We start from the raw sequence: 19089 nt of genomic DNA on the forward strand, positions 1-19089 counted from the left end.
TTATACAAAGTACAAATAAAATATCATCTATCATCTATCAATCTACATATTTATTTCCCTCATTAAAAAAGTTCAACATTCAAGGCTATTCCAGTTGCATGTGATGCATTTTCTCTTTGAAGTCATAAATTCCCTGAGAAGAGGGAAATCATGTGGTTTAATATTTGCCCATGGCACCAAACACAGAATTGGCATACAGTAGGTTATTAATACATATCACATGGATACTTCGATAGGGTAAGTATCTTCATACCTACAAGTTCTCCAGATACTGACATCAGTTCTTGGATATAATGCTGGCCCTATTAATCATGCATTGCACCACCAGAGTAGACTTGTATCATTGTGTTATGGAATAAAATGAACTATCAAGTGTGAATGCAGAAAGAAACTTCTATATTGATCTGGTCTAGTCAGCTGAGGAAACTGGAGACCAGGTAGTTTTAATGATTTGGCTGAATTGTCCAGTGTCAACTCTCAAGAGTCAGAATAGTCAAGTTACTTTCTAAGTTTGGCATTTTTGGGCTCTCTTTATGGGATTTAAGTGATGGGTTTCAGATACATCTCTACCATTTAATTTATACAAAGAAGAGAGAAAGAAAGTATCTTAAGCAAATATAGCAAAATGCTGTATCTATTGAATCTAAGTGGTAGTTCCTTAGGCATTTCTAATACTATTTATATTATTTTATGAGAGAAAGAGAGAGAGAGAGAGAGAGAGGCTGATGGGGGCTTGATCCCATAAATGTGAGATCATGCATGACCTGAGTGGAAATCAAGAATCAGGCACTTAATCAACTGAGCCACCCAAGTGCCCCTCATACTCTTTTATGTATTTTTCAGAATAGTCATTTTTAAAAAGTAGAACTGAGATTACCAGATTATATCCTTGGAAAAAGTATGTAACTATTCAACATAGGGTAGAGGGTGGGCAAGTAAGAATTTGCTTCACAGATGTAAGGAAGTCAAGGTCTTCCTTGAGAAGTGAGAAATGAGGGCATATTTGTTCATGAAACTCCAGCTTGTCCAGAGTGAAAAGAAAAAAGACTGCAGAGAATGAGGACCTATGTCAAACAAGGGCATCCGCTTATTTGCTCCTATGATTATGCTTCACTGGAAACAAAATACTAGCTCTTTCTCCAAAACACATAAATTAAAGAACTTGATGTGGCTTTGCAAGTTAAAAACCAACACAAGAGTAATGAATGGCCCAGAATGTGACCAGAGAACTCCACATTTCAAAGAAATGATGCTGGCCCTTGGGTTATTGAAAAGAAATCATCATTTCTTTATGGTGAATGTCTTATGAGAAGACACTCACTCTGCCCATCTCACGCAGTTTGGTGAGCATCACAACGATGGTGGAATTGTGTTCCCAAAGCATCCGCCAGAAGTCTTCGGTGGTCTCTGCCAAGGGCCCTTGGGTAGCAATGTAGGCCTTCTGTTGTCTGAATTACAGAGAATAAAAATAACATGTTAAATTAATCAAGGAACATGCAAAGTTCACATATGATATGTAAACATCAAACTCATTGATGAAAACTGAAAAGATATTACCATTGCAATTGCAGTAAAAGTCCATTAAGATTGTGTAATCAAATAAGAATGTTTAATACATTTGGGGAATTTTGCAAAAGAAATTGCTTTGTTAATATTACAATGTATGTCTTTATCATTATTATTTAAATTTTAGTGCAATGCTAATAACTCAGTTTCATGTATCATACAAATCACTTAAGAAACACTGGTGTGGCTTCATTTCGTGGAAAGGACTCTTACATAATCTATTAAATTTATGAAATAAATCTTCTTTATTAACTCTTTTCACACCAAATGGCTTCTGAAAGAAGAGTGCAGAAGGCCAGACTAAAGACTCCATGACTGCTTATTCTTATTCCTACCAAAAATAATAAAAAACAAATACCAAGGGACTGGATGCTGACCTATGCAGAAAGAAGATGTTTTGAGTTGAGATGAAATTCATTCTGGCTATGAAACTGGGGCACATGTAAATATCAAGGCTTTGGACTGTCAGGGGAACAAGAGTATATACCTGTATCCATCAATAAAACTGGCATTGATGTAATCAGATCCTTCTACTCCTCGGATAGGCTGCAGGCATACCCTTGTGGATTCATATGGCATAATATTAACAAGGCGATTTTTGAATTTATTACATGGAAGATTGGCACTGATGAATCTTGAGGTGTGAGCTTTAGAGCTGGCTAGACGCTGTTAAATAGAAAAAAAGAAAAAAATCTGACAAAGATAATTTTAGCCTACGGTTAGATGTAATGTACCCAAGATTTCCTCTTTAGAGGAAAGCTTTAGAGTAAAGCTTTTGTTTATTTTAAAGTAAAGGACTCTTCACACTGCCTTGCTTTTCACTTCTACCTAATGATTCCAAATAGTCTACTGACTTTTTAAATATGTTTTGAGAGTATGGGATCTCTCAGTTTAAGTTAGGGTACAAAAGAGCTTGAGGTATTGTTAAGAAGCAAAGGACAGAGAAAAGGGAGAGAGAAAGAAAGTGTTTTATAGTCAGACACCTGAGAAGGTCAAGTGAATCTTGTAACTTCACAAATTTGAAAGGTTAAGAAAGTGAGGCCACTACTCAGAAACAACCCCAGAATGACTTGCTCCTGAATTACCACATCACATCCAATATCATACCTTAAATTCAAGCTCCATTCCTGTGACATTCTCTCCTACTTCTATTTGTGTCAGCTTCTGAATGTAGGCATACAAGTTTCTAGCTGGCACTTCGGTATTTCCACAAGTCACTGCTTCTAACAGTGCATCATGGATAAAGATGTATTGGTCTTCTGTTTGAACCATGTAATTCCTCTGGGCTCTCATTAAAGTTACATGGCCATAAATATCTACAGTTTTTTCATGCTTTATTCTTTCTAACATGGCATCTATTACGATGAAACAGCCAGTCCGGCCAACTCCCGCACTACAAGAAAAACAAAAGGAAAGTCCAAATAAATCTACCAGGAAACAAACACATAAAAAATTGTTTTCATTCTTATTAACTAAGTTTTAAACCCATTAATTCTTTCAAACTAGCTATTGGGATTATTTCGGAGCTCTCTAAAATAAAAAGTATTATCAAGTCAAAATAACCAGAGGGTAGGGAATCAAATATCAACTATAATTAATTTGGTTTCAAAATGTAAATCCATAAAGACTATGATTCTTTGATCATGTAACACAAAGCAGACATAATTTTGAAACTGTTATTTAAAAAGCACATTTACATTTGTTTTTTATTAGAAGGCATTTTATAAATTGGTTAAGAACTAACTAGACTATATCTTTTGGCAAACCTTCTCCATTTATTTCAGTTCAATCTGTGAAATAAAATCTAGAAAAGCACTCAATTTTAAATATTTCATATTCTAAAATGAAGCCAGGAAGTTCTAAAACTAGCTTAGTGGAAAATATATAATTAAAAATGAACTGCTATTTCACATGAAAAAAGGTGCAGGTAGTTTTCAATGGAAATAAATTCCTAATAAAAAAAAATCACTAGAGAGTTTAGGCAAATTTTTCTTCTTTTCCAGAGTTGAACATTTTTTGAAATTCCAGGTGAAATTCAAGTATTCTGTGTGGGAAAATAGAAGCCTCAATCTTTGTTATTGTAGACGCTCTGAGGCAGTTTTTAAACTCCATTACTTCTGGACTTGTGGGTCATTTTCCAGTTGGTGAAACCGATTAAAAGAAGAAAAGGTGAGAGTGAGCAAAACCCCAAAACAAGATCTGCTGTTCCAAGGAGACAATCTAATTTACTGAACTGGATTACAGAGTCAGATGGTTGAAACATTGGAACTTCCTCAAGTGTTGTAAAGAATACTAGCAAAATAACACATCAGTATTCTTAAATCTCTAGGTAAGCCTTGTTTGTCTCTTATCAAACTCTTTTGAGTAAGTCCAGTGTCAAGTATGGTTGAATCCAAACTATTTTCCTCCTCCTGATCATGGATATTTACCTGGCTGGAAAAGAATGAATTAACAGGAATAGGTATATATCACCACTGTAGATACTAAGCAACATATAGTCTCCTTCATTAGCTACATGCCACTGTTTCCTCTCATTTGTATCTTTGTGTTCATTTATTTGTCTATCTGTCCATCAATATATCCTTCTTTTCATTCAATGAACAGTACTTTGTTAAGTAACATGTGGGAACATTAAAAATGACTTAGACCCTTCCTTTGAAGAGCTTAACATATATCAATGAGGTAATAAGTTGCTTAACTATTTATACTAATGGACAAAAAGAAAACAAAACAAACAAACAAACAAAAACCAGGATGTTTTGGTTTTGTGGATGATGTGGCATTTGAACCAGGAGTTGAAGGACGGGAAGGATGGGGAATTGAGGAGGCTAGAATAGCAAAAGACAAAAAATAGCTTTTGTAGTCCTATGTTGCCTTTGGGAGTTACATGTGAAAATTTTTATTGGCCTAGTGAGGCATCTGTACAAGGAATATACCAGAACTCCTAATGGAAGAGTTTAGTGAGCACTAGGGTACCTGACTCAACTGAAATGGCAGTTTCTCTCTAGTGCCAAGTGGCCACAAGGTGGTAAGTGAGGATTTTGTAACAAATAATACCTTCATTTGACTACTAAGCAACACAGATCAAATCCAGCTTCCACAGAGAGGCCCTGAAGTTTGTAGACTAGGGTAAGCAGGAATACAATAGGACCACTATTTAAAAATTGCTTATTTTTTTATGTCCTGTCAAACATAAAAAATGACTATTAGTATTTAGTCAGAAAACCTCTGGAGTTTTATTCTAAGACTGTATTCAAGGTTTAACCACAAAGTGACATGACATTGAAATGTAATGTAAAAACCCTTGGAGAGACAGTCTTTGAAGTGACAGACATTTTTTTTAGCACACAATTAGAAATCTGATGCACCAAGATCCATAAAGTCCCGTTTATTTAGTTTGTTCTACTAATAAAACTGTGAGATGGCAAGTTTTCCCTGATACTCACCATCACTCCACTCCCTCAATCCCTAGGTAGATTAATCACCCTCTGTTCCAGATCACTTAAATGGTGTCTCAAATATCACCCCATTATAGTCTCAGTCCCATCATATTATTAACTAGTCTGGTAGGGTCATCATCCACAAATCATGGAGCAAATCCCGAGAGCAAACTGACTTTTCTGTTACCTTTTTATGCCCTGAACCAAGCATAAAGTCGGTGCTCAATAATGTTTGTGAAATAAGAAAATAAATCAGTGATTGGCACCAGAGGCTTTATATACTGAGAAGCCCATCCATGTCTGTTAAGCCTACTGAGGAAGCAGGACTCCAGTTAGTGAAAGGAAGCCTACATTTGACAAAGGTTCAGAAATATGCAGAGAAGGCCTGAAGACTGCTCCACAGTTCTTGGTAGGGAACAGGGAGAAAGGAAAATGCTATGAGAGGCCTCTGTGTCTGGGTCTTCTGATCTGGCATCACAGTGAAATTTAAAGAAACTAAGTAAGACTTAACCTGGAGAAAGAGGGTAGCCCTCACATGAGTAATATCTTTTTTCTCTGTGTTGTTTTTCTTAATTGTCATCATCCTAATTGTGCATTGTTTCTACTTGGATACAACTTCATGCAATTCTCTGTAGCAGAAACCATGCCATAAGTCTTATAACTGAGCCATAAATAAGTCAGTTCTAGAGAATGGCAGGGATATTTTTCCAAAATATGCATCAGAGACCATTCCAAACATCTGGATGATGCATGGACCTATATTCTGACAAAAATATACCATAGAATCTTGGAAAACTGGTAGGAATAACTCTAGATTCAAACAGTAGCAACCTCTCATGATGCTAAGGATGTGATTTCCCCCCAAATATTGACGGGAAAAAATCAAGTATGTGTCTGAGTCTAAATTACAAACTATGGGGAAAGAAGACAGAAGAAAGGCTATGATTTGTGCAAAACCTATTTCTTCTCCTCCAGATTCAAAATATTGTTAATTGCTCAGTCTTGCTATTCATATGGAAAATAAGGAAGGTGTGGATCCTTTTAATTTATGTGTTATTTCTTTAGAATGAAGACTTCTTGAGGATTTAAATGTTAAAGAGGTTTCTTAGCTTGAAGTAAGATCATGAAGTTCAACACACTTTTTCCAGATACCAATGGCTGAGTGTCCTTGAGAAAGTCACTTAAACTCTTTCTTGCTTTCCTGTTTTTTCTTCAATCACGACAGTGATCATTAACTCTAGGTAATTACTTAGTAAGTTTTAAAGCTGAATTAAACATGCCAAGTATTTTGAAAACATAAAGGAAGACCGTTACTTTGTAGGTACAAACTGCATTTTAAAATTCTACCTCTGAAGCTGACAAAAGGAATAGGTAATGTTAATGCTGAGAAAATTATGATAGAATCACTGCAGGATCATTTAAGATTAGGCTTTCAACATCTTGCTTTAATCTACCCCCTCAAGCTGTTCTCCCCTTTCTCCTCATATTTCCAATAAATAATACCTTACATATGAAGAACTTTCTACTTTTACATATATTGTCATGGTAAATGAGATGGCAGTAAAGTGCCTTCCAAACACAGTACTTGGTTCCCTGGAGGCATTCAGCAAATGTCTGTCAGTTCCCTTTTCCCTTCTATGATTTAAAACATTTGGGAGCTGCCTTGAAGTCCCACAGCTAATAGTAAATGGCCAAAGAGGGACTCAGATGTATGCTGTGAGATGTTAAACTTTAGCAGCACATTCCATGGTGCTGCCATTGCTTAATACTGCTTTCTGCCATTTGCATCAGGAAAAAAAAAGTGGTGCCATTCTTGTGGTTCACCCCTTTACAACATTCCTTTAGTAGTGTTCAACAATCCTGAATGCAGTTTCCTTAAAAAGTCTTTCTTCCTTGGTTTCTGTTTAATTCCTGAACTGATAATCCTTATGCTTCTCTAAATTTTTCCGTCTGTATCTCTTTCTGTAATTCACATACTTTAGTCAGCCGCCAAAATGTAGATAATGTTCCCAACATTCTGACCTCATTTCTCTCATTCCTCTTCATGATTCAGCAATAATCTTCAAACAGATGATTCCTAAAGTGATAGACTTCTGTTTGAGCCTAAGTGGAGACCTATATTTCAAGTCACCCTCAAGTATCTTTAGAGATAAATAGATTCCAATATTAATCAGCATTTTCTCTGCTCAAATCTTCTCTTCCCTCTCTCTCTTTACTTGCTTTTCAGGTCTAAAATTTAAGAATCAGTTTGGACTGTTTTCTCCTCCTGCCTTGTACGGTAATAAATTATAAATTTCTGTACTTTCAACTTCTACACCTTTATTCAACTATCCACCCATGGTATGCTGGAGCCAACAGAAGCCAACTGTTATAAATTCTCAGAAATTTTGCACAAATGTATTAAAGATAAAGGCTGTACTCAAAACACACTGCTTCTTAATTATTTTGCATTTATACTCTTGAGGTGAAACTATTATAGGATGATGCGAGCCTCTCTTCTGAGCCTCTCCTGAGCTTTGCATTCAGAGATGTCACATTTGTACTTTGAAATCAGCCATGGTGGGAGGACCTACACTGAGGAAATTGGCAAATGTTTGTTTTCTCCCGCAGAGCTGGTTGTTACACACTGCAGCACCTATTGACTCTCTTAACTCATCCATGACCACCAGCCAGGGATAGACAAGAAGTTGCTCATTACTTTGTTTTTCCATCCACATTTGCTACATATTCTCATAAGACTCTATAGGCTAATATTGAAGGAATGCCCACCATGTGATAGGACATCAGGGAAGTAGTGTCCAAAGTAAACAGGATCTTTTCCTCATAGAGATTATAGTTTAGCAGGAAAATTAGATAGTAAGTAATTATATGAATAAATATGTAATTATAAATGTCCAACAACTGCTATGAAGTAAATGTATAGCATGCTGGCCAAGCACTGTTGAGAAAGTGTCATTTAAACTGACACCTCTTATGGGGCACCTAGGTGACTCAGTCAAGTGTCCAACTCTTGATTTTGGCTCAGACCATGGTCTGTCACAGTTCGTGAGAGCCCTGCATCCCAGCATGGGATTCTCTCTGCCTTCCACCACTTCTTCCTTGTGTGCTTGCCTCTCTCTCTCTCTCTCGAAATAAGTAAATAAACATTAAAAAAAAGTAAACTGAGATCTGTTATGGACTGAACTAGATCCCCACAAAATCCATAGTTGAAGCCTCAACCCCCATTGTGATGGTATTTGGTGATAGGCTTTTTAGGGAAGTAACTGAGGTTAAATAAGGTCATAATGGTGAGGCCTTTACCCAGCAAGACTGGTATCTTTATAAGAGTGTGAAGAGATACCAGAGAACTATAAACAAGCCAAACAGTTATTTTAAAAAATTGCTGTTAGTACAGTTATGTATTTGATAAAAATGTTATAAATAGCCTTTAAAATGGAAAATAAATATGGGGCACCTGCCCTTTTACCCTCACTGCCTTCCAGCCACCTTGGCTTTCATTTAGTTAACTCAAACAGCATAAGCTATTTTCTATTTCAGAAACCTTTCTTGGGATATTCTTTTCTAGAAAGTTTTTCCATCCTTCTTCACTCAGCAAACCATTCCTTGTCCGTTTAGGTATTGTGTGAGTCTGCTAGGGTGCTTAAACAACAGGAGTTTAGTTTCTGATGGTTTAGGAGGCCAGAAGTCCAAGATTAAGGTGCCATTAGGATTGGTTTTTGGTGAGACCTCTCTTCTAGATTTAAGATAGCAGCCTTTTAGCTGTGACTTCATGTAGTCTTTGCCCTGTGCATGTGCACGGAGAGAGCACTCTACCTCCAAATATAGTCACATTACAAGGGGGTCGGTTAAAGTTTCAAAAGACCAATTTAAGGGACATAATTCAGTACATAATAGGTATCAATTTAAATTAATATAAATTCCTCAAAAATGCTCTGCCAGCACATTATACATTTACCTCATAGCAGCTGTTGAGATTTTTAATTATATATTTATTCATTCTGATGAATGAACTTACTAATTCTCCTGCTAAACTGTAATCTTCATGAGGAAAGGATCCTGTTGGTCTTGGTCACCACTTACCTGATGTCTCAGCACATGGTAGGCACTCAGTAAATATTTATGGCATAATAGCCTCATCGACTCTTGAGTTCTTTACTTTGATATATCCATTGATATGTTGGAAAACGTCTTTGAATGTTTTATGTAAAGTGTGCATGGAAAGTATTATTCCTGATGCCTTGTACATCTGAGAATGTTTATTTGCCTTTACCTAGTTGAAACTACATGGCTCTCAGACAATAACCTTTATTACAAGAGTCATAGCTTTCCCTAGCTTCAGGAAAATTAAACATATTTAAAAGCTTTCTCAGCTTTACTTATGTAGGCCCTTCCTGTTCCTTATTAGGTCTGCTTGCTGATATCTTGAGGATCCTTTAAGAATCCTCTCACTTTGGAATCCTCTCACACTACATCCTTGACCAAGACTCTCCCCTGGTTTACTCCACCTTGGATCCCAATGGAAATTTATCCCTTTCTATCAGCAAACACCTTACCTCAGTTTAGTTTTCTGGTTATTATTTTCATACCAGTTGACAATCTCCTTGAGGAGAAGAACAACAACTTCCTTGTCTCTACTGTGTTTGACAATGTGTCATGGCAATTTCCATGCCAGGGAAAAAGGAAGTGCTCAAGTTAAGTTTTAAAAATAGAAGTTTAAAAATACGAAGGCATTTCTTCTGGATCAATGACATACACAGGAACATTCCTCTAAGCCCCTGGCATGGGAATATTACTTTGATGTGTGTTTACACAGATAAAGGGGATTCTTAACATTTTGTGAGATGGAAACAAGCTGTTTATGCTCCACTCCAGTTGCTCATAAATAACAAAACTCAGGCACCACCCTTTGTCTTAAGAAACTGAACATTGAAAATTCAGAGCTTTTAGAAGTATGCCAACCTACTTTTGTTTGAATTTCCAAGTTCCCACAACAGCACATATTTTACTTCCTTCTCTAATTTGCTCTGTTTTTCACCCATCAGTATCTGAGTGCAATGCACCTCTCATAATGAAGGATTGTAGTTCTAAAAGCAAATGCATTTTTCTTTGATCCTGAAAAACTCAGCTCCCCATAGCAGCAATAATGACGGAACCCTATTTAGTGCTGTTTGTTTTTCATCATTTCAACAGCCTTCAACCTGAAACATGATAAGAACAGCAAAACTGATAAACCACCCTTATTTTTATCTGCTTTCTGTCAGAGTAGTTGCCAAGCATAGAGACAGATTTTTCTAAATATCTTTTAAAAAAGTGCATAACCCCGCGCTTCAGGCTGAGGCCAGCACAATTCAGTACATTTATTATGTTACAGAACATTCCAGCAAAAAGGGAAGAGGACAGCACTGTTAAATCAAGTCTAGCATTAGGTTGGTCCCTGTTTCCCCTGAAGTAAATCCTACATTCTAAGTTATTATCAATTGAGGACAATGATTCCACCAAAGCAAACCAAATCACTGACAAATTTTGCCTTAAGAACAATAACAGCAACAGCAACAACAAGAAAAACGGTTTCAGTCAGTGATAGACATTCCAGTGTTTACAAGCTAAAGACTACGCAATCCATTGAACAAGTACGCCTACTAGGAAATTGTTATTACTTCAATATTATCATTCATCCAGTTACAACATTTGTTTTCAATTTCTAAAAACATGATTGAGTTAGTCCCATGAGTTGAAATATGCTTAATGTCCCGTGATGCGATACAGTAGTAATGTGCAAAAGGAAAACATTAAGAGGCATAAGGGGACTGTTTTGTGCTAAAATCATTCTGTGGATTTGCTTAAAAGTTGGCTTTTCTGATTAATCTGGTGGAGTGTTAATGCTGACCCTTTACTGATACTTCAATGATCTGGCCAAAAAAGACCATAGAATTAGGAGATTTTACAGATCATTTAGTTGGGAGCAAAGACAGTAAAATATAAACCAAAAATCTTGGTGAGCATTTTTGTACATATATCAGCTCATAATCTGAATGGATATTACAGTCAACTGCAACAGAAATGGCATTTACAGACGACAAATATACAAAAAAGGACACCTATGAGAGTAGATTTGAGTTTTATGACCGAGGTTTACAAGATTAGTCAGATGACTACCCTGATAAAACTGTGATGTGATCCCAATATGGCTGTCATATTGTTAAAAAATTTTTTTAATGTCCATTTGTTTTGGGGGAGACAGAGAGACAGAATGCAGGCAGGGGAAGGGCAGAGAGAAAGGGAGATGCAGATTCCAAAGCAGGCTCCAGGCTCTGAGCTCTCAGCACAAAGCCCAATGAGGGGCTCAACTCACGAATCCCAAGATCATGACCTGAGCAGATGTCAGATGCTTAACCAACTGAGCCACCCAGGCGCCCCTGATGTGGCTGTCATTTTAAAACATTTTTTCCCATTTTTTGTTAAATATTAGCACGTAACTTAACACTGAGGTATACTGAACACCTCTAGAATATTTAGTGATTTCTACAAAACAATGACTCATAAGTATTTTAGTATTATGGCCTTGAGCATCTCTTTTAGCTAGAATGACCAAAGAAATTATGCAAATTTCTTTGACATAAATATTCATCTGCTTAATTTACTTTTATATAGTATAAAATAAAAATTAAATATTTTGAAAAATTGTCAATTAAATTTACCCATGCTATTAAACACAGACTAAAAGCCTAGGTAACATAGTTATTTCAGGAGACAATTTTGTAGTGTTCATTAAAATTTTAAGTGCACATATTCTCTGATATAGCACCTCCATTTCTAGATATCTGTCACTGAGATTCTCTGTGCATGTGTACATGCATGTGTACATATGCACAGAGAATCTCAGTAAGGGATTTTTATTGTAGCATTATTTGAAATAGATTAATTAGGTAAAACAAATAAACTATAATACCTAAATACAAGGAATACTAGTTAAAAGAATGAGGTAAATCCATATATTGACAAAAAGAAAAGTCCAAGATATTGTTGAACCCACCTAAATATGTTGCAAAGTAATAGATACATCATGATGCCACTTACATTTTTTAAAAAGACCGCACAAGATTATATATTTTTATATGCATGCATGTTTATGGATAGTATTTACCTGCAAAAATATACAAATTATAAAATCAGTTATCTTTAGTGGAGAATGGGAGTAAGGGGACATTTTCACTTTAGTTGAAGTGCTCAAAAAATTGTTTTTAAAGCAAGGACAACATAATCATACAATAATGGAATTAAAAAGAAATATAGAATAATCAATAAAAGTTACCATTATAAAGATATTAAAGATCAATATGCCATTGAGTCCCCAAACAGATAGAGAAGATGGAACGCTCTGCACGCTAGCGTGGAAGTATTGCCCAGAGATGGATTCTCAGGGGAAGTCTGGGCAATGTTGGCCACTCCTTAGAGCGGGGACTTGGTCCTGCCATCCAAGAATGTTTTTTAAGGAGGGATTTCGAAAGCAGGGGGATACAGAAGACAGCAGAGAGCAGAGGATGCTCATTAAAAAGTTAGAATAAACAAACATTGGGATGAGACAACCCAAAAAAACCCCTGATCATTCTGGAAAGAAAAAGTCCATTGCACTCTTGGGTGGCATCCTCTGGTGATCAAAAGTTCATACGTCATCAGCAGAGAAGCATCAAAAACTAAGCCCAGAAAAACTAACATGATAAGGATCTTAGTCTAGAATACAGAGAGGCCAAGGATGACCTTCCCAGGTGACTTTTTCTCTGGACATTTTATTTTTCCATCATGGCCCAAAGGGGGATTCTTAAAAAGAATAAGTCTACAAAAAAACAAAATACACATGGGCCTAATCGGATCTTCTCTTTCAATTATGTTGACTCAAACAAAAATCCTCCAAAAACGTCTGTATGATTTTGGCTCTGTCCCAATATTATCTGCCAAGCACATTTCCTATTATTCTTAAAATGTGGTGCTCAAGATAAATTAGAAGGCTAATATGTTTATATAAAGAACACCTGAATATGCCATAGCAGGTCTTATTTTACAGATGGATAGAGGAGGCCATTAGGCACAGAGAGAAACTGACTCAGCTGGCCTGGTAATTGGTAATTGACTCTAAATTGAATAAGGTCAATTGAATGATGCGATGGAAGTACATGGAACTCTATCATTTTCACAGAGATTTTCTTTGTAAATGGCCTATCAGTTCAGTTCAGATTCTAAATTCTTTTCATAATGACATAAAATTATCTACATTTTGAAAGTGGATACAACCATTAACCAGGCCTGCCAAGTAAAGCTGCACAGGTTGTGCATTGCTCAACCCAAAGAAAGTAAAAATCATGTCAACTACAATGTATATAACCTGTTCAGTGCAAGCAGCAGGCTCACCATAGCAACAAAAATGCCATTATTCCTGACTCAGTTTAAGTAGATTCAGAGAAGAAAGAGCAATTGAGGCGGAATTTGGAAGACATCAAACTTTAGCAAATGAACTTTAGCAACTTTATTTCAGTCATTTTGGGAAGCATGTCAATGTTTTCCCACAAGGGCAAGCTTTTGAGGTTTTTTGTTTTTGCTTTACAAAGATGCTATTATGTTCATTTAAACATAAATGATCCAATGGCATTGAAGGCTCTGAATCAGTTATAAACTGGTATCTCTGTGTTTTGTCTGGTCCCTTTGTTTAGGTCCTTTTGTTTGATTCCCATGAGCTTTTGTTAAGGCAGTAAGAATCTCAGACTCACTACAATCAGTCTACCTACTGTCTTACACAGGGCCTACTTATTTATGTCACCCCAGAGGCCTCTAGCAGGCCTTTGTGTTGGTGTCCCCATGGATCTGATCTGGCTTCTTAAAAACTCACAGCATTCTGAATTAATGCATCAGTACTTCTTTTTGCCTCTTCTAACTTGTCTGCCTACTTAGATTTTTCCAAGGAAGAAATGGAGACCTAGACAGGGTTAAGAATTTGACCAAGATCATGTGGCTGTTAGAGAAAAGCTGAGAGCTGAGACTTGGGTCTATGTCTCCTCTTTTCCAGACTTATGCTCTCAGCAGTTGAGTTTTACTGGAAACAGATGACAGTTTTCCTTAGAGCTCTCAGATGGACACTAGGTCCATGATTCTGTAAACTGAGGCTGCAAGAATGTTGATCCAAAAGAGACATGTTGTGTCTGTATCTGTAGGTCCCCCACTCTATTCAACTGGCCAAAGAGAAATGCATTAGGTGTCTTTTGAAACACTGTAAAAATAGATCTTTGTGTATCTGGCTATGTATTAACTAGTTATACTAATGTCAGCTCTGTTTCAGTAAGCATAGTATTCGTACATGGTGACTACTTCATTAATGAAAACTAGTATTAAGTGTATTTAGAATGACATAATGGTCATGTTTGAGGGTAGAAGTTGAGAGGATAGGCCTCCCATGCGGGGTAATACCAGAAGATGGAGAACATGGTTACAAGACTATGACATCAAAAAGATGAAAATATTAAATAAGTCAATTCAATAACCCAAAATGAGAGATTCCTCTTCTATGTATCCAACACCATGCACTATACCACCAGGCATTTATGCATTATCTGTCCATCAAGTGGTCTGCACACATTCCCAGGCAGTGTTGAAAAAACAGTTTCCTGGGTTCTGCTCTGAGGTTCTGGTTCTGTAGGTGGGGAGGAGAACCCAAAATTGTGCATTTCCAACCTGCTCCAAAGTGGTGGTGCTGCTGCTACTTCATGGGCCATAACGATATAGAGATACTACTCTTCTCATATTTTTACAAGTAAATGTAGGCAAAAATATATCAGATATACTAATTATCTATGCTAGTGTATATACATGTGTCCATACACACATATATATAAACAATAAAAAAATCTTAATCTCTTATTCACATAGGATTTTTTGACCTAACCACCTTAAAATTTCAATGCAGGAGGGTGACTGCAAAGGCTGTTTTCAAAAAGTAAGTTTTTCTTTTAAGACCAAAATACTTTACTATCTCTAGATACCTGCACATATATGGAATTATCTTGTAATAAAACTCAGACGCCAGAAGCCCACCTTGCAAGTTTTCTTTGTGAGAAGCAACCCCAATGGGAGCAAATCAGATACTGTGTAACACGACCCAAAAGTATTTTTCCAAAGACAGAAAGAAAAATATCCAAGCCACAGAACCCTGATTGGAAAGATATAATACAAAGATAACAGAACTATTTTTAAGCTTCATTTTATGACTGGAGGCTCAGTAAAATAGTTTGAAATAGAAAGTTTTCATGCTGATTATATGAAATCAAAATACACACTCTTCAAAGGCAGCCAACATTAAAAAAAAGTGCAGCCTAGTTTACGCAATGAATTTCAGTGTTCTTTCAGTCTGGGAATATTTCAAAATATGTTGCAGGTACAGCTGGGAAACCTCAGTGATACCCCTGTCCAGATCTCAGCTATTAGGTTATAAAAATATTTTCACATTTCCTGCAGATGTCTATATTCCTTTCTTTGCTAGTAATTTTAATTCAGAACTCATTATTGACAGCTGTTTGTTCTGATAGAACCTAATTGCTCTTTTACCAGACTCAGCTGCAAGCAGGCTGATTTCCTTCCCCTTATAGAGTATATTACACATAAACACAGGCAGCGAAAAAAAAAAACCAATTAACTAAATACGTGTGTATAAAATGATTCATTGAGAGCACTGATCAAGTAATGTATCTAACTGCAACATAGGTCAAAGGAAATTATAGCACTTACCATTTATGGCATTAATTATATGGAAATATTCATAAGCATTAAAATATATAGATGATGAGTGGCAGCAACTGAGAATCTGCCCCTTTACTGATCAGTATGGGAGTTTTGATCTGCCCGTTTCCAACCTGGACCAGCCCAACCTTCCTTGAACAACCTGGTGTCTCCTGCTCCTGGGAAGTCACTGTATTGATGCCAAATTTTGTGCAGACATTGCAGCTCAGAACTCCTGGTCTCAAGCTATCCTTATGCAGTGTGCTCAGTAAATGGGGACTATGGGCCTGTGTCCCTGAAAGAGGCTGAAAATTTACCCTTTTATTAAAGGAACTTCTAAATTACTATATTTGCATAATTGACAAGGCATTTAATCTACTGAAGAATTAACTCAATAATATCTGACATACCATGTGCCCAGAACCTGAGATGCCTACCATTTCCAAGAGCAGTTAGAAGGAATCTAACACACTGACAAAAACACACTTGTTTTTGCTGGACACCATCTCTTCCTTGCTTTCCAATCATGGCTATGGGTGACCTGTTTTTCTCAACTTTACAGGAAGAGGAGTACAAATTCATTGATGTCAAAGCTACTTCCTCTGGAAGATTCTCTTCAAAGGCAATGCCTCATTTTAGCAGCTCCCCAAGAGATACAGACAGTAACAGCTTGGCAATGCTCATTCTCTCACATGCCTCGACAACCTCGCTTGTGGAGTTGTCTAGGCCAATTTTGGGACCCCAGATTGCCTTCCTTAGTCGACTGGAACTCTCCAAAGAGGGATAAACCCAGGGCTGGATTCAGCAGAGGCCATATAAGCAGCAATAATACTACATTTGAGGAGAGCAATAGCTCGTTTTATTTCCTGTCAGTGTGTTCTAGAAGTGGATGGAATGTGGTGATCAGGGATGAGCAAACTGCTCCTTAGTAAGGAACCCATTCAAGGAAAATAAACTTTTTCTTAACATCAGGGACACTATATGGTTCTTCCCTTTCTGGGGGCACTAAGTGCTTCTCTTTGCAGACTTAATCTACCTCATATAGGGAGGAAGATATTGGGAATGGGATGCTTATTACCCTGACAATTCTCAGGGTTGCAGCATACATTTCCATTAATACCAGACATAATGGTAATTAGAATGCAAGCCCTAGACTCAACATTTACAAAACCTCACATATAATGAATGTAAAGTATCCTATAGGGTTGGTGCCCACAAAATCTGGTCCCTAGCTTACTTCCAGCCTCTACCCCAACCAAGTAACAACAAGAAGCATTTTATTTGACATTTTAAGAATAATGCTACTGCCCTTTTATTATTATTATTATTTTTTACCTATACAACACAGATTATATCCTTTAGAATTCTTGCATGGCTTTGCTCCTGGTATTGTTTTGAATAATGACACTTCCACTCATGTTTACTTATCCATCAAGTATTTATTGAATGTCTTTTCATGTGTGACATAGATCCAGGGGAGAAAGATGCAGTGGTGAACTCCAAGATACCATTTTGGCCCTCATATCTCTAGCGTTGGATGTACGTCTAGGGAAGAAATTCCGTTTTTGCCCATAGAAGTTAATAGTCACCACACTTAAGAAGTTCATTTTTTCCCCTTAAGAGTTCACTTCTTACTGATTAAAATAATTTAAACATAATTAAAGTATTTACTGAGTTGGTGAAATGGACAATTTCACATAAGTGTGACAGGGAAAGCAGTGATGTCATATGCTTGTTTTTATGAGTCAATGTGGCAAGTGGAAAGAGCATGGACTTTACAGGTTCAACATCTGGCTCTTCCACCTGCTAGCTGTGTGATGTTAGGCCATCTATTTATCCTCCCTGAGCGTCAATTTTCTCATCTATAAAATTTAAACCCATTTTAGAAATGGGTTTAGAACCTTTAGAAGGTTGTAATAAGGATATTGTTGGCAAAATGCCTTTTAATGAATACGTTTTTGATGACTGTTAATTTTCTTACTCTTTTTTTTCTACCGATTAAGGACCTAGAGTTTAATATTTTAATTCAGTTCGTTAATGGCTGAGTAGATAATGAAACTTTTCTATTCTTGCATGGTTTATTTTAAATAGTTATACTAATGAATTTAAAAATTAACATTCAATTTTATTTCCTGATTTATATGTTCTCAAGAAAAAAAATGTCACATACAGTGAATCAGATTTTAGATTTGACAGGGATATTAGAGATGATCTAATCCAGTGGTTCTCAAAGTGATGCCTCATGACCAGTAGCATCACTTGGGAATTTGTTAGAAAAGAAGACTTTGGGAGCTCCATCTTGACCTACAGAATCAAATTTTGGAGGTGGTGTAAAACAATCTGAGTTTCATAAGCTCTTCAGGTGATCCTGATGCATGCTGAAGTTCGTGAACTACTTCTAAGCTAATCCCTTAATTTTACAGATGGAGAGACTGAGTACCAGACAACTATTCACAGGGACTCAAATTCAGGTGCTTTGCTTGTGGGGAAGTTATCGTTTCTTTCCCTTATTTCAAGTAATTGTTATTGTTTGTTCTATTACTTGTTCTTTTCCATATGCATAATATTTTTTGTATATGGTCTCCACTTTACCAATTTAAAAACCAGCCCTACTCTCTCTTTTCTGTGCCAGGTTTGCTCAAATCTAGGGGGCTATTCTCTAGAATATCTGTGATCTTTTGTGATGTCATGGTGTTTTTTTCTATATATATTCCATATTTATATTCCATATATACTCATTAAATAATTAAGCATGAAATAAACTGATGAGATGTGCTTACAAGATAAGACTTGCTTCTGTGAATCCTAAGTTAACTGCTTTGAAAATACTTACTAAAAGTAATTTGTGCTCCATTGCTACCCCACAGTACTGCTGAATTATGTATAAGTAAGACAGCTGTAAATACATGGAAAATGGTTGATAAAAATTTAGTAGGATTCTATACTTCAATTGTTTCAAAACCGTTAAGTTGTTCATCTATATTAAATTCAGTAAATCTAATTCTAGGTCATAGTCAAAGGAGAGTTCTTAGTCATAAATTTAAAAAGTAATGAATATACAATTAAACATTTGAAGTTAACTTTAACTGTATATGTAATTTTTTAAGGTTCCTTGCTTTAACCAAAGTTTTCTCTAAATGACCAAGTCTCAACACATACATTAAGGATTTTCTGAATAGCCTTAAATGTTTTAGGTATCTTTATATATGTTGTCATAAGCTCTTTGAGGGAGATACCATAGTTGGAGTTTGGAGGTCTACACAATGTAGTTTTAAAAATTTTTTTTAAGGTTTGTCTTTTTTTTTTTTTTTTTTTTTTTTAA

General features: G+C 36.3%; 1 protein-coding gene across 1 annotated transcript in view; it reads right to left on the reverse strand.

Moving 5' to 3' along the window:
• The window catches only part of PTPRD (protein tyrosine phosphatase receptor type D), a 413276-nt gene that overhangs the window by 12460 nt on the left and 381727 nt on the right, over nt 1-19089 (reverse strand). Inside the window, exons 29-31 of the mRNA XM_077748273.1 lie at nt 2674-2959; nt 2054-2232; nt 1322-1448 (exon numbers count right to left, since the gene is read on the reverse strand). Of these exons, the coding sequence (XP_077604399.1) occupies nt 1322-1448; nt 2054-2232; nt 2674-2959 (592 nt within the window). The remainder of the gene's footprint in view (nt 1-1321; nt 1449-2053; nt 2233-2673; nt 2960-19089) is intronic.

The sequence above is a fragment of the Crocuta crocuta genome, unplaced genomic scaffold (genome assembly GCF_008692635.1).
Source record: "Crocuta crocuta isolate KB4526 unplaced genomic scaffold, BGI_CrCroc_1.0 scaffold199, whole genome shotgun sequence".
NCBI lineage: Eukaryota > Metazoa > Chordata > Mammalia > Carnivora > Hyaenidae > Crocuta > Crocuta crocuta.